The sequence below is a fragment of the Carlito syrichta genome, unplaced genomic scaffold (assembly GCF_000164805.1).
Source record: "Carlito syrichta isolate Samal-C Ts95f unplaced genomic scaffold, Tarsius_syrichta-2.0.1 Scaffold315400, whole genome shotgun sequence".
Lineage (NCBI taxonomy): Eukaryota > Metazoa > Chordata > Mammalia > Primates > Tarsiidae > Carlito > Carlito syrichta.
The window spans coordinates 104,431-129,271 of NW_007259496.1; the positions used below are offsets into that span (position 1 = coordinate 104,431).

The 24,841-nt window shown below is 52.9% G+C and overlaps 3 protein-coding genes across 6 annotated transcripts in view; 2 read left to right on the forward strand and 1 right to left on the reverse strand.

Moving 5' to 3' along the window:
- NOS3 (nitric oxide synthase 3) overlaps positions 1-11,702 on the forward strand; it is a 21,830-nt gene extending 10,128 nt beyond the window's left edge. The window contains exons 14-26 of one of the 2 annotated variants that reach the window (XM_008072678.1): positions 2,521-2,588; positions 2,949-3,065; positions 3,181-3,355; positions 5,958-6,090; positions 6,223-6,301; positions 6,435-6,622; positions 7,150-7,322; positions 7,589-7,799; positions 7,887-7,974; positions 9,558-9,679; positions 10,385-10,533; positions 10,876-11,070; positions 11,179-11,702. In XM_008072678.1, coding sequence (XP_008070869.1) covers positions 2,521-2,588; positions 2,949-3,065; positions 3,181-3,355; positions 5,958-6,090; positions 6,223-6,301; positions 6,435-6,622; positions 7,150-7,322; positions 7,589-7,799; positions 7,887-7,974; positions 9,558-9,679; positions 10,385-10,533; positions 10,876-11,070; positions 11,179-11,340 — 1,860 coding nt within the window. In that variant the 3' untranslated portion in view covers positions 11,341-11,702. Of the gene's footprint in view, positions 1-123; positions 130-2,520; positions 2,589-2,948; positions 3,066-3,180; positions 3,356-5,957; positions 6,091-6,222; positions 6,302-6,434; positions 6,623-7,149; positions 7,323-7,588; positions 7,800-7,886; positions 7,975-9,557; positions 9,680-10,384; positions 10,534-10,875; positions 11,071-11,178 lie in introns of those variants that run through there. The other variant, XM_021706258.1, reaches the window with a different exon arrangement.
- Positions 11,703-11,963: 261 nt separating this feature from the next.
- On the reverse strand, positions 11,964-20,235 carry ATG9B (autophagy related 9B). The gene is made up of 14 exons (XM_008072705.2): positions 19,629-20,235; positions 19,430-19,473; positions 19,191-19,255; positions 18,811-18,972; positions 17,708-17,849; positions 15,326-16,080; positions 14,980-15,133; positions 14,583-14,762; positions 13,761-13,997; positions 13,430-13,563; positions 13,159-13,255; positions 12,877-13,000; positions 12,649-12,790; positions 11,964-12,480 (listed from the first exon to the last, which is right to left on the reverse strand). The coding sequence occupies exons 1-13, from the start codon at positions 20,158-20,160 to the stop codon at positions 12,663-12,665; spliced, it is 2,754 nt and encodes a 917-aa protein (XP_008070896.1). The 5' UTR covers positions 20,161-20,235; the 3' UTR covers positions 11,964-12,480; positions 12,649-12,662.
- Positions 20,236-22,622: 2,387 nt separating this feature from the next.
- The window catches only part of ABCB8 (ATP binding cassette subfamily B member 8), an 18,047-nt gene continuing 15,828 nt past the window's right edge, over positions 22,623-24,841 (forward strand). For 2 of the 3 annotated variants that reach the window (XM_008072679.2, XM_008072680.2), the window contains exon 1: positions 22,623-22,809. In XM_008072679.2, the coding sequence (XP_008070870.1) occupies positions 22,715-22,809 (95 nt within the window). In that variant the 5' untranslated portion in view covers positions 22,623-22,714. The remainder of the gene's footprint in view (positions 22,810-24,841) is intronic. The other variant, XM_021706257.1, reaches the window with a different exon arrangement.

The window sequence follows — 24,841 nt, forward strand, 5'->3', positions numbered from 1 at the left end:
TGCCCAGGTGGGTCTCGAACCCGTGGGCTCAGACAATCCACTCACCTCAGCCTTCCAAAGGCGCGGGATTACAGGCTGAGCCACCGGGCCCGGCAAATTTTTTTTTTTTTTTTTTAATTGTAGAGATGAGGTCTTGCCATGTTGGCCAGGCTGTTCTCAAACCTATGGTCTCAGGCAATCCTCTCACCTCTGCCTCCCAGGTATTACAGGCATGAGCCATTATGTCTGGCTACTTTTTCCTTTTTTAAAAAATAAAACTGCCAAGCAGCCAAGCAGATTGAACTGCACCTTTAAGATCTATGCATTTTGGCTGGGTACAGTGGCTCAACCCTATAATCCCAGCACTTTGGGAGGCAGCAGTGAGAGGATTGCCTGAGCTCAGAGGTCCAAGACCAGCCTGAGCAACATGGCAAGACCTACAGTAAATCAAAAAATTAGCTGGGCATGGTGGCACATGCCTGTAGTTCCAGCTACTTGGAGGCTACGGTGGCCATGAGCGTGCCACTGCACTCTAATCTGAGTGACAGTGGGACTCCAACTCAAAAAAAAAAAAAAATCTGTGCATTTCAGTGTTTGTTAATTTGCTCCCAATTTTTTTAAATGGAGCAAATCTAGGACTATACCCACAAAAAATGGGGTCTATTCATTAAAGATATGAACTAGAATGTTTATAGCAGGTTTGTTCAAAATATCTCTTGTTGGAAACAATTCAAACGACTATCAATGATAAACTGGATAAATAAATGTGGTATATTCAAATGTGATATAGCATTAAATATGAACAAATTATAACCACACACAACAATACAGATGAATCCCAAAAAATATAAAGGATGAAAAAAGCCAGACACAAAAGAATATGTACTGTGCTATAGGACTCACTTGGTATAAAGTTCAAAAACAGGCAAAATGAATCCATGGTATTAGAAATCAGGAGAGTGGTTGGTTACCCCTGGGTTAGGGGCAGCAGTGACAGGAAAGGGGCTTGAAGGTGACTTCTAGGATGTTGGTGACACACGTATGTTGAGTTTGTGAAAACCCACAAAGCCATACATATACAACATGTGTACTTTTCTGTACATATGCTACACTTTGACAAAACATCCAAAAAATGAAATTTAAGTGGTACTCGCTAATTATGATGAAGCTATGGAACTACTGCCCAAATGCATCTACTCTTTCCTTCCAGCTTTCTTCCCTCTGGGAAGGGCTGCTTCATGTAGCTTTGAGCTGTCTTCACAGCAGCACAAAGAGACAGTGTAGACTTCTGAGGAGGGAGGCCTGAACAATGTCCACTAGTGACTGGGACACTGCCAGAGGAACTGAGGGCCATGTCCACCCATTAAACCCACTAAAATATGGAAGATCGGTCATATCCTGTGTTGGCAGGGCATGAGGAAAGAGCCTTCCCCTCCCATGCTGCTGTGAGGATGATCTGACCAGCCCAGTGGGGATTCAGCAGCCCCACTTCTAAGGACTATCCAACTGAAACATGAAAAAGAGGACAAGGAGTGTTTGAGTAAGCATGTTCATAGACCACCCAGTGTCCTTCAGTCAGAGGGAGTCGAACATCAGGGTACATACAAGTGACAGAATATGATGTGGTCATTACAAAGAGGAGGTCGATCTCAATGTGTTGACCTAGAATGATGTCCACGATGAATTATTGACAAAAAGCAGGGAAGTATAGTATGGTCCCATTTTTACTTTAAAAGAAAGAGGACAGGCCAGGCACAGTAGCTCACACCTATAATCCCAGCACTTTGGGAGGCAGAGGCGAGACAATTGCCTCAGTCCAGTGGTTCAAGAATAGCCTGGGCAACTTGACAAGACCTCATCTCTATAATAAATCAAAAAATTGGCCGGGCATGGTAGTGCATGCCTGTTGTTCCAGCTACTTGTGAGGCTGAGGCAGAAGGATCCCCTGAGCCCTGCAGGTCGAGGCTGTGGTGGCCATGAGCATGCTACTTCACTCCAGCCTAGGTGACAGAGTGAGACTCTGACTCAAAAAACAAAAAAAAAGGAAAAATGATAAATATGAACATGCATGTAAGTACTGGCAAGTTAACACCTGTCAATAGTGTGTACACCTGGAGGGAAGATGGGTGGCCTTTCTCTTATGTCACCTTACATACTTCTGTAATATAATTTTTCCCAAAAAGTCTCAGACCTCTGTGGAAACAAATAAAAATTACAAATGACAAGTCACAGCAAGCCTCCAGCATGCTTGGTCTACCATGATCCTGTGTGTTCCTACAGTGCTCACCAGAACAGCTGAGAGAGGGTGTGAGGACTTGCCCTGCTCTGTTCAGAGCAAGGTTATAGAAATTTCATACAATTATTTTAAGTCTCAGGACTTTTATTTATACCAATAGAACATGATCCAGAATAAAAATTGTCCCTTGGAAAAAAAAAGTGATAAATCAATAATAATAATAAAGGCCAGCCAGTACAGTTTTAAATTTCTGTACAGTTGGAAATAAAACAAAACTGACTTAACACAAATGTTTCCTTTGCTAGAGCTTTGCAGCGGCACTGATGGAAATGTCCGGACCCTACAACAGTTCCCCTCGGCCAGAACAGCACAAGTGAGTAGGGTTTCAGGGAAGATTGGGAGAGACAAAAGAAAGGAGGTCTGGAGAACCCTCCCTCCATGCCTCAAGTCACTTCCCCAACAGAAACCAAGAGGCCTGGGCCCCTGTGGCAGCCCCAAGATGGCCTCCATCCCCCCAAGACTTGTTCACTTCCAGACTCCGGGACTGTAAGAGACTGGACAGTCCTAAGTTCCCCTTCAGAGAGGGAGGAGAGGTGGGGCAGGGTCCTGCAGCTCAGAGCCCACTGGAATGCTGGTCCCTGAGACAGGGACCCCGAAGCTCTCCCCAGGTTGTGCCTGGGCTGGGCTGTGTCCAGTTCTCTGTGACACCCTGGTCTCTGTCTTCTCTTGACAGGAGTTACAAAATCCGCTTCAACAGTGTCTCCTGCTCAGACCCGCTGGTGTCCTCCTGGCGGCGGAAGAGAAAGGAGTCCAGTAACACAGACAGTGCAGGGGCCCTGGGCACCCTCAGGTTTGGGCACCCTCATGCTGGGGGCCTCCACGGGGTTGGGGTGCTCTGGGTGGACAAGCTGCCTGGGCAAATGTTGGCTGTGATAAGGCCTCCAGTGATGGCCCCTGCACCCCAGGTTCTGTGTATTCGGGCTGGGTTCCCGGGCGTACCCCCACTTCTGTGCCTTTGCTCGTGCGGTGGACACGCGGCTGGAGGAGTTGGGCGGGGAGCGGCTGCTGCAGCTGGGCCAAGGCGACGAGCTGTGTGGCCAGGAGGAGGCCTTCCGTGGCTGGGCCCAGGCCGCCTTCCAGGTAAGCCCCAGCCTGGACAGCCTCCGCCCCCATTTTGACTCGCTCCAACTTGGGACGCCTCCCCGGGCTTTCACTGCCGAGGCCTGCAATACTGAGGCTAGAGGCCTCACTGCTGCCCTGATTTGGCCTGGTTCTTTGGTTCCTTCTGGTTCCTTCCAAAATCCATCCTCGTCTCACCATGGCACAGCCAGCCCTCATGGGTCAGTCCCAAGCAGTGGATGACATGACCCTGCTAACAATGGGGGGTGTCTAGCCAGGCAGAGTTGCAGTCAAAAGACAGTGGGCATGAAGGAACCTCAGTCAGGCACAGGCTGAGCCCCACGAGTGGGCGCACAAAGGTGTAGAGGGCAGGGCACCCTGCCCCAGGCAAGCATGATGGAAGGAGAGGAAAAGATTGAGAGGGGATTGGACAGAGGCAAGGGCAAAGCTGAGGCCAGGAGAGAAGCTGCAGGAAGTCAGAGGCCAGATGACCTCGACAGTGCCTGCACTCTTCAGAGGAGTGGCCCTGGGCCAGGAGAGTACAGGGAAAGCTGGATCTCAGGGGTCGTGGCTTTTTTAAGGCTGGAATTCCCCACAGGTAGTGCTGCCTGTTTGGGGATTGTGTCTTAGTTGACAGGGACTCATCCTCCTTAGTGCTGACACTGTTCAGGACAGTGCTGTCCCTCAGGGTCCCAGCTGGAGCTCAGCAGGTTTGGCTTGCTGTGGAGGAGGAGGGTGTCCTAGGAGGTGGGGGATGGGAAGGACTGCCTGAGAGGAGGTTTGCTGCCAAGGAAGAGGTCACACTGGAGAAACACACAAACCCAGATTACGAAGAAGGCAACAGAAAATGAGGCTTAAAGAATTTAGACAGTCGGGCTCGGTAAATTAAAGTCGGACTGTCTAAATTAAAGAATTTAGACAGTCAGCCTGTAATCCCGCGCCTTGGGAGGCTGAGTGGATTGCCTGAGCCCGCGGGTTCGAGACCTGCCTGGGCAACTTGGTGAGACTTCATCTCTACAATAAATCAAAAATTAGCCACGCATGGTAGCGCGCGCCTGTAGTTCTAGCGACTTGGAAGGCTGAGACGGAAGGCTGAGACGGAAGGATCGCCGGAGCCCAGCAGGTCGAGGCTGCAGTGACTGGAGCAGCCACTGCACTCCAGTCTGTGCGACAGAGTGAGACTCCAACTCAAAAAAAAAAAAAAAAAAAAGAATTTAGACAGAGGAGCCACTGAGAGTTTTGGAATGGGATGAGAGTACAACATAAAGTTTTAGGAACACTACTTTAGGAGCATGGGATTGATTAGAGCATCACTAAACTAGAAGCAGGAAGGCTGAGCTAACAAGGGTGGTAGCAATGGGGATAGGAAGGAAGGGAGGGGGCCGAGGAAGGAAGGAAAAGATATAAGACTCTGCACATACCACAAAAGAAAGATTAATAGGACTTGGTGATATGAGGCTCAACCAATCATGGGTGAGCCTAGATTTCAAGCCTGGGACTAGCCAAGCCATTTGCCAGACTTGTGCCTGACCAGAAACAGATAGGATATGCATTCTCCCAGGGGTCCTGCCCCTAGGGCCCCCTCTACCACCTGTATTCTGTGTTCTTCTTCAGGAGCACTTTATTATCTGCATGAACTATGCTAAGGGCTTTACATAAAGTAACTCATGTAAACTTTACCAGAATCCAGTGAGAGAAATGAAGCACGTAAAATATAAGTAAAGGAGTCAGGGTCAGGCACGGTGACTAACACCTATAATCTCAGCACTTTGGGAGGCTGAGGTGAGAAGATGGTCTGAGGCCACGAGTTCGAGATCAGCCTGAATAACTTGGTGAGACCTCATCTCTACAATAAATCAAAAAATTAGCTGGGCATGGTGGCGCATGCCTGTAGTTCCAGCTACTTGAAAGGCTGAGGCAGAAGGATCACCTGAGCCTAACAGGTCGAGGCTGCTGTGGCTGTGAGCATGTCACTGTACTCCAGCCTGAGCCACAGAGTAAGACTCCAACTCAAAAAAAAAAAGAGTCAGAATTTGAATGCAGGTCTGAACACACAGATGCCTTCACAGAGCTACTGTATGCCAAGCACAGTGCTCCTGGGACACAGACATAACACACACCGGCTAAGAAACAGTGATACAAATCATTATGTGTAGAGAGAGAAAAAAGGGAGGGAGGGAGGAACGAAGGAAAGAATTAGCTGGGCACGTTGGCATGGGCCTGTAATCCCAGCTTACTTGGGAAACTGAGGCAGGAGGACTGCTTGAGCCTGGGAGTTAAAGGCTGCCATGAGCCACGATCGTGCCACTTGCTAGAGGAATAGCTAGCAAGGTCCTTGGGCCCAGTGGCCAATGAGATGATGAAATGGGCTGGAGAAAAAGGTGCCATTGTCAGCACTGGCCTCAGCCTTAATGTCAACCTCACTCTGCTTCCTGCCTCCTGGGTTGCCAATCCCACAGCAGCAAAACTCAGTCAGGCCAGCTGACTCCTGCAGCCCCTCGGGAACAGGAGGGACCCAACAGGCCCATGTCCACTGCTCACATCACACTCCTTCTGGGGGCTCCTCACTGCGGCCGCTCCCTGGTGGCAGGAAGTCCTCAGCCCTCACCAACCTATCCCTCAGGCCTCCTGTGAGACTTTCTGTGTGGGAGAGGATGCCAAGGCTGCTGCCCGAGACATATTCAGCCCCAAAAGGAGCTGGAAGCGCCAGAGGTACCGGCTGAGTGCCCAGGCTGAAGGCCTGCAATTACTGCCAGGTGCGGCCCTGACCTCCCCCTGATCCTACTGGCTCTCTGGGAACCCCAGCGCCCCAGGACTAAGTCACTCCATATTCAGGCTGCTGTTCCCTGGCTCGGGCTCAGCCTTATGTGCCCCCTCCCCACCTCCAGGTCTGATCCATGTGCACAGGCGGAAGATGTTCCAGGCTACAATTCTCTCAGTGGAAAACTTGCAAAGCAGCAAATCCACGTGAGAAAGACAGCTTACCCCACTCTCCCCAACTGCCCTGGCCCCCTATCTCTAGACCCTGATACCCTCCTCTTCTCCCATTGCCCCACCACTCCCTGACCTTCTATAACTTCACCCCTCTCCCCACCCCCAGCCGGGCCACAATCCTGGTGCGCCTGGACACTGGCGGCCAAGAGGGGCTGCAGTACCAGCCAGGGGACCACATAGGCATCTGCCCGCCCAACCGTCCTGGCCTCGTGGAGGCACTGCTGAGCCGCGTGGAGGACCCACCAGCGCCTACTGAGCCGGTGGTAGTGGAGCAGCTGGAGAAAGGCAGCCCTGGTGAGCAGTATAGGGTGGGGCATGACAGTGCGCACCCATCCCACTGACTGGCCCCTAGCACCCTGGAGCTCAGGACCTGGCAGGACTACCACCTCCCTTGACATCTCAGCACACTGTGCTAGCTAGCTGTGTTGCCCGCTGCCAGGTTGACCTTGTTGCTGGATCATTCACAGAGCATGGTTCCTTTCTCAAAACCGACCCAAAAGGCTATCCCCCCACCCCTGGGCTCCCCTGGACAGTCTGGCTTGCAGGAGCTGGCATTGAGTCTATCTTACGCCACATCAGTGCCTGGGGCTAAAATAAGCGGGCTGGGGTTAGAAGCAGAGGATCCCAGGTCTACCCGATCCAACCAGGGGGGCCCCCAAGCAAACACACCGAGGCTGCCCAGACAGGCTACCCCACTGCTCAAGGGCAGATTCTCTAGCAAAATGCCATGAGGCACAACAAGTCCACAAAAAGCAAACATCAGCCCAGACAGTGCAGTTCCACTGGGCCCTTTCCTCAGAACTCCCTGTGCACACCCTCAGGTGGCCCTCCCCCCGGCTGGGTGCGGGACCCCCGGCTGCCTCCGTGCACACTTCGTCAGGCTCTCACCTTCTTCCTGGACATCACCTGCCCGCCCAGCCCTCAACTCCTTCGACTGCTCAGCACCCTGGCTGAAGAGCCCAGGGAACAGCAGGAGCTGGAGGCCCTCAGCCAGGTAGAGAGGTGGGACGGGAGGCAGTGGCAGGAAGCCCCGGGCAACGTCCTCTCTGGACTTTCTTCTAGCTGACATGCATTGGTGCTTTAAGATCCAGCTCCTGAGAGACTAACGGCTGTTTGGATTCTTGAGGTCTTAAAGAATTATGTCCTGGCCTGAACTGAGGAGGGAGAAACCCTAAGCAGACTCAGCTGGGGAGGGGTCAAGAAGGGAAGTCACCAGGAAGGGCTTTGGGGCTCCCAGCCCACTGCATACCACCCCACCAGGACCCCCGGCGCTATGAGGAGTGGAAGTGGTTCCGCTGCCCAACGCTGCTGGAGGTGCTGGAGCAATTCCCGTCGGTGGCGCTGCCTGCCCCCCTGCTCCTCACCCAGCTGCCCCTGCTCCAGCCCCGGTACTACTCAGTCAGCTCAGCACCCAGCGCACACCCAGGAGAGGTCCACCTCACCGTGGCCGTGCTGGCATATAGGACCCAGGGTAAGGCTGTCAGCAGGGACAGGCCTGGCCACAGCAGAGCAGAGACTGCTCTTCCTGGCCTCACTGGCCTCTCCTCCCCACCGCTAGATGGGCTGGGCCCCCTGCACTATGGCGTCTGCTCCACGTGGCTAAGCCAACTCAAGGCCGGAGACCCTGTGCCCTGCTTCATCAGGGGGTAAGTGAGGACTGTGGGGGGGAGGAGCACTAAGAGAGTGTCTGTCCAACGGGGGTGGAGAAAGTGCCACATGGATGGCTGGGGACAGATGGAAGAATTAGTGGGGGGTTGTACAGCATGGGGGGTAGCTTTGGGGAGGAACATTATTGGAAGTGGGAAGGACCTATGTAACATATCAAGGATGACGTGTTGTTAGGTCATTTCAGAACATTGGCAAATCTTGGGCCTCTCACTAATTTGGACTCAGGGTCCTGCCCTGAAACTACAATTCCCAGAAAGAGCTGGGAAAATACCAGCCAGCCCCATTGTGAAAGTGTAGCTTCTGGATTTCTCTCAACCTCCTTCAGCTCAGTCGGCTGTTGGGAGACATGGCACCTGGGAACTATGGTCCTCAAGTTGGGGGGAATTAGTCAGGGTAAAGACCACCCTTGGCCATAGTGTCACTGAAGACTCAAAAATGAAGTATTTTAGACCGGGCATGTTGGCTCATACCTGTAATCCCAGTACTTTGGGAGGCTGAGGCGAGAGGAATGCCTGACCTCAGGGGTTCGAGACCAGTCTGGACAACTTGGGGAGACCTCAAATCTAGAATAAATCAAAAAATTAGCAGGGCATGGTGGCACGTAGTCCCAGCTACTCGGGAGGCTGAGATGGAAGGATCGCCTGAGCCCAGCAGGTCGAGGCCACAGTGCCCGTGAGCATGCCACTGCACTCCAGCCTGGGTGACACTGAGACTCAAAAAAAAGTGAAGAATTTGAAGAGACTCTTTTCTTATGTATCCAGAAGTATCGCCCCCTCCAGCAACCAGGAGCCAAAGTCTTGGTAGGACAGAGTTTCCAGGAACTGGCATCCCAAACCCACCCAAGATTCTAAATTACAAATAAACTATACCAACGTACAGAATACAAACCAAATAACAATATTAAAGCTTTTAAAATAAACACACTGGGTGAACCCATTGTGAACAAGAAATGTGTCCTTCCCATTCCCCATTTTCTTAATCCCCTAAACTGAGTCATCTAAGTATTCTTCAATCCAAATTGAACTATATTTCCTTTGGCCCAATCTTCAGAAACTACAGATCCAGGCAATGTCTGCTTATAAACAGAGTTCTTTTTTTTGAGTCAGAGTCTCACTCTGTCTCCCAGGCTGGCGTGCAGTGGCAAGCTCACAGCCACTGCAGCCTAGACCTGCTGGGCTCAGGCGATCCTTCCATCTCAGCCTTCCAAGTAACTGGAACTACAGGCATGCGCCACCACACTCGACTAGTTTTTTTTATTGTAGAGACAAGGTCTCGCCAATTGCCCAGGCTGGTCTTGAACACCTGGGCTCAGGCAATCCTCTTGCCTTGGCCTCCCAAAGTACTGGGATTACAGGCTTGAGCCACCACGCCTGGCAGCAGAGTTCTTTTAATAAGTACTTAATCCTGCTTACCATGAGCCGGGCATGGTTCTAATGACTCTACAAGTATTAACTCACTTATCAATGGAACTTGGAATCTCCTCTCTCCACCTGCCCGAGGTTGGTAAGAATAGGAGAGCAGAAGAGGCAAAGGGGGTCTGACAGAGTCTCTTTCTGGCTAGAGCTCCCTCCTTCCGGCTACCGCCTGATCCCAGTTTGCCCTGCATCCTGGTGGGCCCAGGCACTGGCATCGCACCCTTCCGGGGATTCTGGCAGGAGCGGCTGCACGACATTGAGAGCAAAGGTGAGGAGAGGATGGGGGCTGAGGTACCGACTGGAAGACAGGAGGGAATCACACAATCTAGGGACAAAAGGGTAGGGCTGGAAAACAAAAAGCAGGTAGTAAAGGGAGGACAAGAAACTGAGGCCACAAAGGTGAAAAAAAGCTTTATTAGACCAAGGGCCTGGAGGGAAGAGCTAAGCCCTGTTTGTCTGGCTTCCTGGTGCCTGAATTAAGGACAAAAGAAAATGTTGGCTCAGGAGAGATGGGGCTGGGACTCAGAAGACAAAAGAAATGCCCCAGGTGAATTCTGGACTGTGCCAGAGCTCACCCAGGCAAGTCCAAAACCTAAGGAAGCCAAAGGGCGATGAGATTACCCTGGGTGCCCAGGGTAGTTTGTCAATTAAAAGAAGAGGGCTATGACTGAAAGGAAAGTTGAAAGTGTGAGAGAACAACGCAAAAGGCAATGAATGCTGAGTCAGAAGTCCGTGTTCTAGCCCAGCTCCACCACCGGCCACTCACCCAAGGGAAGTCACCCTTGAAGTCGTGTGAGTGTCATTTCCTTCTCTGTAACTCAGGGATGTGGTGGGGTCTCTGTGAAAGCATCCTGCATTCTCCTAGAGACCAAACAGCCAAAATAGTGGTTGCTGCAGCCCAAAACGCTGGGCTGTCAGCCTGACCAAGGGTGGCCAGTGGGGAGGCTTCGCTAGCGTCCCGTGTTCCTTGCAGGGCTGCAGCCCGCCCCTATGACTTTGGTGTTTGGGTGCCGATGCTCCCAACTCGACCATCTCTACCGCGACGAGGTGCAGGACGCCCAGCAACGCGGCGTGTTTGGCCGCGTACTCACCGCCTTTTCCCGGGAACCTGACAGGCCCAAGGTGTGGGACTCTGAGGGCGCAGGGGTACCCGAAGACAGGCAGAGAAAGAAGGACTTTTGGGCTCTCTGGCGGAGCGAGCTGGCGTGGGCCCAGACCCGACCCCTCCCAGCCCACACCCTGCCCCAGCCCTTCCGCTCTCACCCACGAGCACTCAGCCACCCGCCGGCACTCAGCCGCTCCGACTGCTCAAGGCCCTTCTGGGCCCGCCCACCTCTGCAGCTAAGCCCCGCCCCCTGGCGTGGGTCCGCCCCCTAGACCCCACCCCAGGGCACGCAGGCCCCTCCTGATCCTCTCCCGAGTCTTTTCACACCCAGGGCCCGCCCCGATCCTACCTCCCTGCAGACTTATGTACAGGACATCCTGAGGACGGAGCTGGCGGCCGAGGTGCACCGCGTGCTGTGCCTCGAGCGGGGCCACATGTTTGTCTGCGGCGATGTCACCATGGCAACCAGCGTCCTGCAGACGGTACAGCGAATCCTGGCGACGGAGGGCGACATGGAGCTGGATGAGGCCGGCGACGTCATCGGCGTGCTGCGGGTGCGGAAGGGTGGGGCCGAGGCGGGGCGGGGGCGTGGCCCAGGCGGGGGCCGGGCGCCAGGCGTGCCGGGTTCCCGCTGCGGTCTGACTCGGGTTCTCTCCCGGCAGGATCAGCAACGCTACCACGAGGACATTTTCGGGCTCACGCTGCGCACTCAAGAGGTGACAAGTCGCATACGCACGCAGAGCTTTTCCTTGCAGGAGCGGCAGTTGCGCAGCGCAGTGCCCTGGGCGTTCGATCCGCCGGTCCTAGACACCTCCAGCCCATGAGAGCCTTCTGGCTTTCCCCTCCCGTTCCCAGAGAGAGGCGCTGTCGCACTCAGATCGGCCTGACCAGGACCAGCTGCCTCTCTGCCCCCTCTTGAGATGCCTTCCTGCATCTGTTCAGAGGCTACAGAGATTCTGCCTTATTCCGCCAGGAATGAATGAAATGTCTTTCTCTAGGCCTGTTTCCCCTGGCCTGTGTCTGCCTAAATCTGGGAAAGCCCCTCCCAGCAGTGGTATTCCAAGACCTAGCACTACCCTCTTCGTGTTCCTTAGGTGAATTTTAGATTCCCCTTACCTCTCAGGAGTATATTACTTTTAAAGCCTAATCTCTAAATCAAATATTTATTATTAAAGATTTGCCATAAGACTGTGCCAGATGATATGAGAAACACCAAATGCCTAACCCGACCCATGTTGATCACAATTATAAAATGACAAGTTTTGTTTTAATCTGTGTTGATGTGGATGTTAGAGTGGGGATCATTCTAAAAACATGGTTCCAGTCAGTCCCGGGCAGTTCTCCTTTGTAGTTCCCTTGCTCATGATTGAGAAAGCAGGTGCAGCCCTCAGCTGTCAAAAGTGGGAGATGCTAGAGACAACATCACAGAGATAGGCAACACAACTATGAACAATCTTTACTGCTTATGTCATACAGGATGAGGTGCCACACCCGCTTCCTCAGACATCACACCAACGCTGAAGTCTAAAAACATCAGCCCTCTCTGGTCTATCCACTCACAAGTCCCCATCCTCCATCAAGTCCCATGGGAAGATGAAAGCAAGGCCAGCATGAACAATCCACTGCCTTTCAGATCACATGCCTTATTGTTTTCCTTAAATTTATCTTGAGATCCACCTTGAGAATATATACTCAGGGACTTCTTCCCAGGCAGCTGCTCTGTGACAGCTAGTTGGGAATGTGTCCTCTTATCCCCTCCATGAGAGGACCATCTCTCAGACTTGTTTCCAGATGCCATCAGCATCTCCTCTCCTACCCTTTCTCTCTTCTCAGGGGCGAGTTCCTCACTGACCCCCAGATCCTGCATCCTGGGCCTGTTGTATGTGGGGAGGCCTCTAAAGATGGCTCCGTGTATCCTTCCACTCCATCCTGTCCAATCTCCTGTGGCTTCAGAAGCCAGGAGCCTGTGAAAGGAGAAGGCTCTTGGTAAGCAGTTCTGGGGTCTAAGTTCCAGAGATGACCATCCCACATCACCCCACATTCCCACCACTGTTCCCATCCCTCTAAGTTTGACTAGACACCAGTGTTCTATTCAGTCCTTTCTCCCGCCCTATCATGTGGGCAATACTGACCCTGTGTAGTTCTCTCAGTCAGTGCCATGGGCCTGGCCAGGCTCCTTCTTGGCGTCTGTGGTCCCCTGAAACCCTCCACGGAACAGATTCCTGGTCCTCTGGGTTCCCCATTGCTGTCTAGGGCTGGAGGCAGGGCTGGAACCTGATGACAAAAGCCATAAGCTGGGCAATGCCATGAATTCCCATGTCCACCCAGGCTCTGCCCTCTTAATGTCCTGCCCTCCTCACCATCACTTGACCAGGAAGGCTTCTCTTCATCAGGTGAGGGTGGCTGCGAGGTGCTGGAGCAGGGCCTGGATAGGGCAGAGGCTGATGCCTCCCCCCACAGTTCCTGCTGTTGCTGCTGATGAAGCTAGATGGAAAGGAGGAGGAATGAGGGCAAGGTCAAGCCCCTAGGCTAGGTGCAGAGGACTTTTAAACCTCCTCTCCCAGCTCCTGGTAGGTACTTTTTTAGCCTCTACCCCCTCCTCAGTCCCCTCACATTTCTCCTTTTGGCACCCCTCTGCTCACCTGGTGCAGGTAGATGGCATGGAGGCTCATCTCAGCAGAAGCAAGCTCTGGCAGCTGGGCCAGCTTCTGGCCTCCAGTGCCTCCTGGGGACACACAGCTGGAACACAGGGGTGCAGTAGGTCAAAAAAAGATGTGTTCCAGCTGTGTGTCCCAAGGGGGGGGCGTGGCTGAATCTCCCCTTCCAAATTTCCCCTCAGTGCCCCAGCTCCTTCCTCCAAGAGGATCAGCCCCATTCCCCCACTCCCCTTCATCTCGGGCTTCCACCCCTCACCTGGGGTCCTGAGCAATGCGGGAAAGGGAGGCAAGGAGGCTGGCTGTGGCTGCAGCTGGACAGGGGGCTGTGGGGCTCAGGTCTCTTGGGGGCAGGAGGGGGTTCACCAAGAGGTTGGCCAGGAAGGCCTCCGGCTGGGAGCAAGAGAAGGGGAGAAGCTGAAGAGGAAGTCAGAAGAGAGGACAGAAAGGGAGGGGGAGGGAGGTTTAAAGAAGGCAGCAGAGCAGTCTGGGGAGAGCCAGCAACACAGGTAGGTCACTACCAAAGGCAAGGCTAGAGGACGAAGGAGGGTTGAGGATGAGGGCAGAGGAGACCGAGGCTTGGGACTCACCAGAGGTGAGGTGCAGTTGCTGAGCACCCCAGGGGTGGGAGGGCTGCGAGCTGAGGTGGCGCCCCAGGCAGCTGCATCTTGTTGTACCCGGCCCCGAAGGTGCCCAAGGAACTTAGAGCTGTGCCCTGGGGGCCGCCATAGCGGATGTGCCAGGGAGAACCGCATCAAAGAGAGCTCAGTCTTGCCATCCTCTGCTCGCTGAGACAGCGAGGCCTCTGTCTGTCCCGCTGAGAGCCACTGCAAGCAATGACAGTCCTTTAAATGCTGGGGACATTGAGTCTTAGAGGATAGGCGGGACAGGAAACACTGTCACATGTTCCATGTAAAGGAAATGGAGGCCATGATGAGGACCTGCTCAAGATCACCACCAAAATACAGCAGCAGAGCAGGACCTGGATCTAGACCCTGCTCAGGGAGATGGCCGGCCTTGACTCTTTGCTCATTTGTGCAGATCAGGTCCTCAGGGTGGGCCTGACAGCCTTGGTCTGGAAGCTGGTCCTTACTCAGCCTCACCCACTGGCCAGCCTCCTTTCTCTGCCCCTCTGGCTATCTTTGCTTCCATTTACTGATGTTACTATGTTCCAGCGACTCCATTAAGGGCTCTACATACATAATCTCATGTCATCCTCATGAAAAGTCTGTGCATTGGCTACTGCCATTGACTTTATTTGACAGATGAAGACGCTAGAGAGCAGGGAAGTGAAGTGTCTTGCACAAGGTCGCAGGTGGCAAGTAATGGAGCCTAACTGGAACCCACGTTTGCTTCCAGTGAGGGAAGAAAACTCCCACCAAGCACAAACCCACAGCCAAGGAAGGACTAACCTGAGGATGGCCATGGCGCTTCACATCCATAAGGGCAAAAGAACAGATGTCTCCAACTCCAGCTACATCCACAGTGAAGTGATGAAAAAAGTCAATAATCTCCAGGGAACGAGGGCGGAACCAGAAAAGCAGAAATAACGGTGTGAGGAGGGGGGACAGGAGCTCCTCCAGGAGGGAGACCTGGGGAAGCAGGGGTGAGGCTGAGCAGGGGTTGCTGAGGTGTCCACATGAGTGATCAGGGACAAATGGGCCCCCAGAAACACTCGCCAGGACGAGAAGTCTCCAATCCATTCACTCCCTATGCTCTCGGGATGGCCCGTTTGTCCCATGCCCTCTCCCAGACAGACCACTCCGGATGCACAAGCCTCCTGAGCCCGCCGTCGGGCCAGCCCCTCACCGCTCGGTATTGTAACAGCTGCGCCATCTGCCGGTACGCGCTGGCCCTGCCGCCAGGACCGGGCTCCTCTGGGAGGTAGTGCATGTGGGCCAGTGCTGCCTGCAGCAGGAGCTGCGGAGCACGACCCTGGCACTGCTCCTCTGGAATGAAAGACCTACAGGGAGGATCCGGGGTGAGAAAAGGGCCAGTGGTTAGGAGGACGTGTGGTGGGATGCAGGGCTGGGGAAGCTGGGGGGAGGAGAGGTAAGGATTCGAGAGGTGTAGATGGGAGGATGTTCTTAAAGCCCCAGATCAGAGAAATGGAACACACACCACCACCACCACTCCCAGGCGTCTGCCGTCGCACCTGGCCACGGTAGCCGTGACCCCGAGCACCGTCATGGCGGTGAGCACGTGCTCCACGGCAAGCACGTCCTCATCGTAGACCGTGAGCACAAGCAGCGCAGCAAAGAGCGCGCCGGCGAAGAAAACCAGCTGGCGGGCCAGCAGCGCGCGCAGAGGCGCGGGGGGCGCGGCGGCGCACAGGAAGGCGGTGGCAGGGCGGTAGGCGCGGGCCAGGCGCGCGCGCAGCTCATGTGGTAGCTCATTGAAGTGGCGCAGCTGCAGGCGCGCCAGGCGGGACCAGCGGCGCGCCCCAAGTGCGCCGGGTTCGCGCCGCAGCAGCTCCACGTGGCTATAGAAGGCATGCAGCACCTGCCAAGCCAGCACCAATGGGCTCAGCGCCAGGTTCAGGGCGGCCAGCAGCAGCACCGTGCGCCTCCAGCGCGCGGCCAGGACGCCCCTATGGTCGCTGCGCTTGTAGGCGTCGGGCAGCTCCCAGCCCCCACGGAAGAGCGAGAAGGGTCCTCGGAAAAACAGCAGGTCGACATTGAACGCCAGGCCGCGACTGAGGAAGGCAGCGCTGCCTCCCCAGGGCAGAGGACAGCGGGCGGGCAGCAGGCCCTTGTTGGCCAATGCCACCTGGTAGTTGGTGTAGCGCAGGATGCGGTGGTGGACGTCCAGCTCCGTCAGCGGCCGTGGCTGCACGCACAGCCCCCCACTCTGCTGCAGCGCCAGGAGGCGGGACTGCACCTCCGCCCAGGGCACAGAGCTGAGCTCCTCCTAAGGAGAGGGGGACTGGTGAGCGCCAGCGACCCTCAGTCCTCCCCGCAGAGATGCCCAAGCTCTGTCCCCAAACAGGCTGGCCTACAAACTACCACAAATTCACCGAGACCAAGCTATGTCCCTCATCCCCTCATCATCTCCCTCTCCACCTTTAGCTTTCTGCCCTTCCTTCACCTGTCACTAAAAGGCACTTCCTACGTCCTCTCTTCTGAATTGCTCCTTTCTTCATCACCCCTGCCATTCATGTGGCCACGAGTCATACGCTTCCTGGTGACACCTCTTTTGTAAACTCTCCAGGTGTTGTACCTGGCTTCTTAGTCACCTCAGTTTGAGGCTCCCTAAGTTGTACACACAAAACACAGAATGAATGTCTGGCATTTCACAGGGAATCTCTCCTTCCTGTTTCCAGTATGCCCGCAAACTCTGGGCCAGAATCCTCACCACCTTCTGCCTTGTAGGCGTTGGGCACTGTGCACTCTGTCACCAGATTAACCTTTCCAGGACCTTTGTGGGTCCATGTCAGGCTTCAGATGGAAGCAGCAGACACTATTAAGGAACAGGACAACAGGAGAGACCCAGGGACCCAGTTCCTGGGATAAACATCTCACCCCAGCTGGAAGACATCCTCCATAAAAAATGCTGGGGTGGGTGATTGTGAGATCTCATTTGGAAAGCTGCAAACCTCATTTTAGCCCAGTTTCATGCAGCTTCCCCAGTCCAGGTTAGTCAAGTCCCTCCAGGCCAGCCTCTCCAGTTCATCCCAGTGTCTTCCCTTCCCCTAGAAGGAATGGGAGAGGAGGGGAAAGAAGGGAGAAGGAGAAAGAGAAGGTTCGGCAGCCTCCCACAGGAGCTCTCCCGTTTCTGCTTCATTGGCCTCCTCACTCCCCCCCTGCTCTGTGCCTGGCGCTTCCCCTACTCATGGGCCTTCTAGAACTTCTCCCCTTGCTGTACAAGAGGGTTGTGCAGAAGGCTCTGGACTTCTAAGGGGGAGCAAGGGAAGCGTGCTGCAGAAGGTAGCCATTGAGCTGTGCCTTAAAGAAAGAACCTAAGTACAGAGCAAGAGGGAACAGAGGCAAGATGGAGAGGAAAGAAAGGGCAGAGTGTAACTGGGGGACAGTGACAAGGCCAATGTAGTGGCTTCCTGCAGGTGGGGCAGGGGGATCATCCAATGGGGGCCTTGAAGGCTGTTTTAGGATGGTGGGTCCATCTCCTCACTGAACCCTCCAGATAGATGTTCACGGCTCTTCCCCACCTTCCTACACTAGGGCTTGCAATGTGCTTCCTTCCCTTTCTGTCCTGTCCATCCAAGCCCAATCCAAATTCTTCCTGCTCTGGAAAGCCAGATGACTGCCCTTCCTCTAAATGCCCATTGTTTTTAGCACAAACATACGAGGGTAAGTCATTTTATATGAGCCATCTAAGTAAACTAAGCTCCCCTAGAGAAAGACCATGCTTTCTAAGAGGTGGTACCCACCTACTGACATTATTCTGGGGCTAGGGCAGGTGTCAATAAGGTCTTGCTCTTTCTACTCTCTTTCCAGTCGGCCCTTTCATCTGCAGAGCCCCCTCCATTCCTCCATTCCCATCATGGCACCCTCCACATAGACATGTCCACCCAGCTTACCGGGGGGATGTGGAGGGCCTCCCTGTAAAACACTCGGATGTCCCAGTAGCTGAAGAGGTTGCAGACTGAGCGAAGCAGCTGGACCAGCCAGAAGCCTGCAGCCAGGACCAAGAGGAGGACCAGGAGAGGGCTGGAGCGGATCCTATATGGGATTGGACAGGTAGTGGGGGAGAAAGTGGGAGCCTGAGAGAGGGAGACCAGACAAGGGGAGCAGGGGAAAACAATTATGGGGAGAAGGAGTCCGGCTAGACTAGTAGTTCTCAAAGAGGGGTCCAGGGAGATGGTCTCCAAAAAGGCCCTTACAAGTGTCTGAGAAGTCAAACTTGTTTCATTATTTAATTTTTTGAAAAGCACTTTTTATGGAGATGGGATCTCGTTATGTGGCTCAGGCCAGTCTTGAACTCCTGGCCTCAAGCAATCCTCCTGCCTCAGCCTCCCAAAGTGCTGGGATGACAGACATGAGCCACCATGCCCGGCCTATTTAATTTTTTTTTTTTTTTTTAGTTTTTCTTTTTATTACAATAGAGACAAGGTCTTGTTATGTTGCCCAGACTGGTCTCAAACTCCTGAGCTCAAGCAATCCTCCCATTTCAGCCTCCCAAAGTGCTGGGATTGCAGGCGTGAGCCACCATGCCCAACCCAAACTTTTTTCCAATAGTACTAATGCTTTCTGCTGTTTTGATTATTGTTCTTTCATAAGTACAAAGCAGAGTTTTCTAGAGGCTACAAGACACGTGAAAATGTCACGTCACACTGACAGCAGATGACAGTGTTCTTGTGCAGTCTTAGCTTTTAAAGTTATTCTCAACTTTAATTTCTAATAAGGTAAATATAGACAGATATGACTCTCATAAACAAAAGCTCTGTGGGATTCTCAATCAATTTTAAGTATATCAAAATACATTTAGTACACTTCATTATATACGGTTTACAATTACAATTGTAAATTTACTATTGTGCTTAATTTAAAGTATATTTTTTGTTCTGAGACCGAAAACTTTGAAAACTGCTGATCTAAACCAGGGGACAAAGGGCGGCTCCTGTCTGTTCCTCTCTTCACCTCATGTGCTTCGCCCCCAGAGCCCCACCAAGTTGTCACTCACCTCTCAGCACACTGGGCTGAGGGTAGGATGGCATCAGACAAGGTCACTTTGCTGGGGAATGGCCCAGGTCTGGTACGGTTATTTGGTTGGTTGGCGAAGAGAATGTTGTAATCCACGCAGCGAAGAAGGAAGGTTGTGAAGGTGACAATGAAAATGAACTGTCTGGGGGCAGGGGGGCAGGGATCAGGCCTGAGAGCCAGGTAGACTCCTGCCTCAGCTCCCAAGCCAGCCTAGAGTCATCCTGCCCCCACACCTCACACTCTCGGAGCCCCTGAACTGCTTGGAAAGGCTTCAGATGGAAGCAGCAGACACTATTAAGGAACAGGACAACAGGAGGGACCCAGGAACCCAGAGCCCAGTTCCTGGGATAAGCATCTCACCCCAGCTGGAAGATATCCTCCAACAGGATACAGGTAAAGCCATTCCGCTGGTGGTAGCTGTAGATGTGGCAGCGCATCAAGGAATCAGCCTGAGGTACCATGGACCTTTTCCGAGGACACCTCCCCTCACCCCGCCAAGTCCTCCACTGACACCCTCATGGAGACTCCCTGCCAAGAACCATGCCAGCTCCAAGAAGGGCTCTGCCATGCCACCTCTCCAGGCCTGGCTCAAAGGATATCTTGGTGAAGAAGCTGTCCAGGTTCTGGATGTGATGCCAGGAGCCTGGGCACAGTGGGCAGAGTGTCAGGCTTTGGCATTCTCATCCGAGTGATCAATTCCCCATGCGCTCAACCCAATGCCAGAGGCCCAGCAAGCTCCTAGGCCCCCGCAACCCACTCCTCCCCACCACACACACACCCACACACAAACACACTCACCCCGGAGCCCTTCGGGCACATGAAGCAGAGGTTGCTGTTCCTCCCCATGGAAGTGGGAGTCTTGGGACCCCTCAGGGTCACAGTCCTCCAGTCGCTCATAATCCTGCTCAGGGATTAGAGGGCCTATCCGCAGCCCAGGAGGGTCCTGGGGGCACCGGTGTGCGGAAGGTGGGGTGGAATGGGATCCCCAGGAGGGGGAGGCAGAGGCAGGTGTCACTGCGGGCCCTGCCTGTGTTGGGGGCGTGGCTGAGGTGGGGAGAGCACTGTGACAAGGCTGAGAAGCTCCTGTCCCTTGCCGCAGTGAGCAGGGAGATCCCAGGGTGGGTGGGCAAAATGAAGAGGAGGAGCTTCTTGTATGAGGGGCAGAGGACAGAGAGAAGACGGAGATCCTTCCTCCCCCAGGTCCCCGGCATGGAGGAGGAGGAGGAGGCGGGGGCAGTGGCATAGGGAGGAGGGGCACTGATCCAGGCCCCAGGTCTCCCCACCGCCCCATCCGCCCCCTGCTCCGCCCCCAACTCCTTCGGCTCACCATCAGGCTGCGGCTTCTCCAGCGACGTTGGAGGGATGGGAGCTGTTGATGCCTTCACGGAGGTCTGTGGAGCTGAGCAGGGACTTCAACAAGGACAATGATAACAACAGCACTAGGTGACTCAGCTGGGGCAGGCCTCAGGTGTCCCAGCTCTCAGTCACCTGTGTGATCACTCACACCCTGCCAGGGCAACCCGGGGCCAAACCTCTCAGGGCCCAGCCTCCACACCTGGGCGGGGCAACAATTTAAGAGGCCAAAGAGCACCTTGAGACAACAGAGGATACCTACTGTCCCTATCTTCAGACCTTGAGTGAAAGAAAGATAAAGAGAACGGCAGCCAAAATAACAAAAGCAAAAATCAAAATTCTATCAAAGAGTTGGGTATGGTGGTGTGTGCCTATAGGCCCAGCTACCCAGAAGGTTACGGTGAGCTATGATGGCTCCACTGCACTCCAGCCTGGGCAACCAAATGAGACTCTGTCTCAAAAAAGAAAAAAAAAATCCTATTAAAGGATTGTAGAATCTTGGGGCCAAGATGTTAAATCTTTCATTTCCTAAAATCTTACCCTCCTTCCCTCTACACACAGTTACAGTGATCAACAGGAAAATGCTTTATGACCAAAATAGAAAGAAAAAAGAAAAAGAAAAGACTGCAGGTTTTGTTGATTTGAGGGTGCTAAGGCAGGGAAGAGGGGAAACCAGTTGACTTTGCAGCCAAGTTGGGAGAAACTGAGGAGAGGAGGAAGTGGAGAAAGGAAAGGCAAGTATCTTGGATTTGAGAAGTGGGGTAATGAGCTTAAAGTAGAAGAATGGGGTTCCTTGGAAGTTCCATTATGTTTACTTCCTTATCCTCTTGAACCCTCACACTGTCTCCTCCAAGTCCTGATCCAGTTTCTGGGACTCCCTGAGAAGCATCAGGACTGAACCAATGGCAGAAGAGGGCAGCTGAGGGTCCAGGATTTGAAGAGATAATTTGAGTACCCAGGGAAGAGCTGACAGAGTTGAGTTCCTTGGTGGGTCACCTCAACAAGGAGGAAGAGGGCTAGGCAGCTGGTCTGGTGGCTTGCCCAACGCCATTCTTGAGGCCCTGAATCACCAGGTTTCCTCCTGAAGCCCATTCCTGAGATGCTGACTCAGCCACCAGGTGTCAAGTCCTTCAGAGCTTACTTAGGCCCAAGAGCTGATGTTCAGGGTAGTATCCATGAAATGGAGAAGGTGACATCGTGCTTCCCAGAGTGTTCACCAGAGGCAATCATGGAATCACCCACAAAACCTGAATCCAGGTGTGCCTGTTCTTCTCCTTCAATGCCTCCTTCTTTCCGTGTGGGGAATCATCACAGTAGCTCAGGACTTGTATACCTTTATACCTGAGCAGGAGACAGAGCAATGAAAATAAGACCCAGCCCTTCTAGAGGTAGCAAAATGGAATCCCACATTGCAGAGGAGCCAGGAAATTCCCATAATTTTTCTCAGACATCTGTCAAGAAGGGTTATGTGGCGTTTTCTCTCATCTCTCCCCCACCTCTCACCCAATATCATGGCTATTCCACCATACCCACACAAGAACCCTGCTCTACACACCCATCCTGAGCTCCTCAGCCCAACCTCAAACTAATCCTGATACATTGTCATACTCAGCCCCATTCTAGATTCATTCACTGGCAGCCTCCCTCCCACCCCCCACCCCCTCCAATTCAAGTCCATTTATTATGAAGGACACTTTTCTCGCCAAGCATTTGGAGAGGAAGGGGATAGATGAAAGAAGCAGAGTCAATACTCAGCGAGAAGTCACAGCCCAGTGGTGAGCCAGATATTCAAACAAATGATTACACAGAAGAAATAACAGAGGTGCAAGCTGTTCCCGTAGGAGCCCGAGGCAAGTCATTCTGACCCTGGCAGGCGAGGCAGACATCTGTGGGGGAGAGAGATCTGAAGTCGCACCTTGATATACTCCAGGATCTCCATACCAAGAGTTCTTAATAGTTGAGGAGTAGGACAAGTGTCAGAATCACCAAAAGAGTTACACTCCTAGGTACACGTGACAGGCGTCCCAGGAGTTCTACTGCACCTAGGAGAATGGAGTGGGTGGCAAGGCACCGGCACGTGTTTTGAAAAAACTCTCAGTCGATTTTTGTTCATTCCTCCCCCCAGAGGCAGCGCTCTACACTTCCAGTGACTCCAGAATAGCTAGAGATCCTAGGAAAATGGCCCGAGGTCAGCGGCTGACGCGTTACTATGGATACCCCGGGGGTGGGGATAAGGACGGCGCACACCCTCGGCAACGTGCCGGGTGGGCGAAAGCCAAGGCCCTTTCCTGATCGGCCCCGCCCAGAGCTGGGGGCGGGCGGATAGGCGATTCTCTCTAATCATGGTTCCCGGAAGAGGGCTTACAACATTTTCTCCAATCACAGCTTACAATGAGATTGATGTGTCTTTCCGCCAATCATCGCCGAAGCGCGAGGGGTTTGTTGGGATTGGAGCCGGGGCCAACATGGAGCCCTCTGTGGAACGAGGGTGAAACTGCTGTTGCCGACTGCGCTTGTTTTCCCGCCCCAGAATGTTGGTGCATTTATTTCGGGTCGGGATTCGGGGCAGCCCTCTCCCAGGCAGGCCGCTACTTCCCTTCCGCTTCCAGACATTCTCAGCCGTCAGGTAAAAAGGGACAAACCTCTTCTGAGCGCGGGCCCTTGACTGGCCGGCAGGTCTATGCCGGGCCCGCTGGGAGATGGAGTCCCCAGGCGCAAGGGCTGCTGGGAGTTGTAGGCTAGCCCGACCAGGGGTGGAATGTCACTCCCCGGGGAATTGGCTTCAATTATTTACAGTGACAGTACAGGCGTCAACAGGAGGTTCCGCGCGTCTTTGTCCTTGTGTCGGCCGGAGTGACAGGACTTTCCGGGTCAGTAACACGCCCAGTCCGCCCTGCCTACTAGAAGGCGCCATCCCCGACTCCGTCCTTTCTCTTTGGAATTGATCTGGCGACTTGGACAAAAATTGCTATTAGTGTTGAGCAACACTTAATATTGGTGGTGCTCCTAAGATTTAAAGCGAGCCGAATGAAAATGGTTTCTAGAGCTGGAGACTTTCAGCAGGGATAGAGTCCGTCTATAACTCGTACATGTGTTCTTGGCAAAACACTACAGACGTCGGCCAGAGAGGGAAAGAGAGAGGTGGGTGGGAAACAAACAAGGACCCTGAAGCTACAACTCGAATGTAAATGCTTCATGAGAAGGACCGATTCCCTTCTAATCTTGGAATGAGGGCTAAACAGCAGAAGATTCCCAAGGGCCAGTGGATATGGAGTTGTTTCCCTTGGAAATAGATCTGCTTGATAGAGAGCAAGAGCTGGAGCAAGCAGGAGCTGGAAGTACTGGTGCTGGGAAGTAATCTACCAGTTCTTGGCAATGGCCAAGCTCTTCTTAGAGTCTTAGTTTGGAGATGCTGAGAGAAGCTGGAAAGTGGCCATAGTAAATTATTGAAAAGTTTGAAAATAGTCCTTAGGAAAAAGGAAGGGTGTTGATATTATTTAAGCCAGAGAGAAGAAACCCAAGGTAAGACATCAAATAATATTCAAGTATATATACATTCGTTAGTTGGTGTGTTTGTTTGTTTGTTTTGTTTTTTGAGTAGGAGTCTTACTCTGTCACCCAGGTTGGAATGCAGTGGTATGCTCACAGCTATCACAGTCTCAATCTGCTGGGCTCCCTAGGTAACCCTTCCACCTCAGCCTTCCAAGTAACTGGAACCACAAGCGTGCACCACCACACCTGGCTGATTTTTTTGATTTATTGTAGAGATGACGTCTCGCCAAGTTGCCTGGGCTGGTCTCAGGCAGTCCTTTCGCCTCTGCCTCCCAAAGTGCTGGGATTTCAGGTGTGAGCCACTGTGCCCAGTTAGTTGGTGTTTTTCAATGGATCATTAAATGAATTTAGTGGGTCAGGACCATTGAAAAGTGAATATAGGCCGGGCACAGCGGCTCACGCCTATAATCCCAGCACTTTGGGAGGCTGAGGTGAGAGGATCGCCTGAGCCCATGGGTTTGAGACCAGCCTGGTCAATTTGGCAAGACCTCATCTCTACAATAAACCAAAAAAACTAGCTAGGCGTGGTGGTGCATGCCTGTAGTTTTAGCTACTTGGAAGGCTGAGGCGGAAGGATCGCCTGAGCCCAGCAGGTCAAGGCTGCGGTGGCCTTGAGTGTGCCACTACACCCCAGCCTGGGCAACAGAGTGAGACTCCAACTCAAAAAGTAAAAACTAAAATTTTTTAAAAAGTGAATATAATAGAAATTATCAGAATACACCAAAAAATTAGTGAAAATGTTTTGTGAAGCATTTCAACTTTGTATGACACATATATGTTCACTGTACTGGATTGTAATATAAGATGTGTTTCTTATCATTGGCCATAGACATCTCAATGATTGCAGAACACTGCAGTAGTCAAGTTAGATTGTTCTACATTTCTAATGAGGGTGTACGTGGGCTCTACAAACATTTGCTGAACATCTGTTATATACCAGAGCTCTGCTAAGTGCTAGGGATATAAGATATAGCTTCCTGTCCCTCAGGAACCCTGTAGTCTAATGGGAAAATTGGACAGTTACACAGTGCAGAGAGAGAGCTTCTCTTTTTAATTTTTTTTTTTTTTTTTTAGTTGGAGTCTCACTCTGTTACCCAGGCTGGAGT

Excerpts from the sequence above, each read along its gene's own strand:
- ATG9B (XM_008072705.2), bottom strand. The coding sequence starts at position 20,160 with ATGGTGAGCCGAAGGAGTTGGGGGCGGAGCAGGGGGCGGATGGGGCGG. Across the intron at positions 19,474-19,628 it reads TGTGCCCGAAGGGCTCCGGG|GCTCCTGGCATCACATCCAG; the intron begins GTGAGTGTGTTT and ends CACTGTGCCCAG. Across the intron at positions 18,973-19,190 it reads GAGGATATCTTCCAGCTGGG|ACAGTTCATTTTCATTGTCA; the intron begins GTGAGATGCTTA and ends CCCTGCCCCCAG.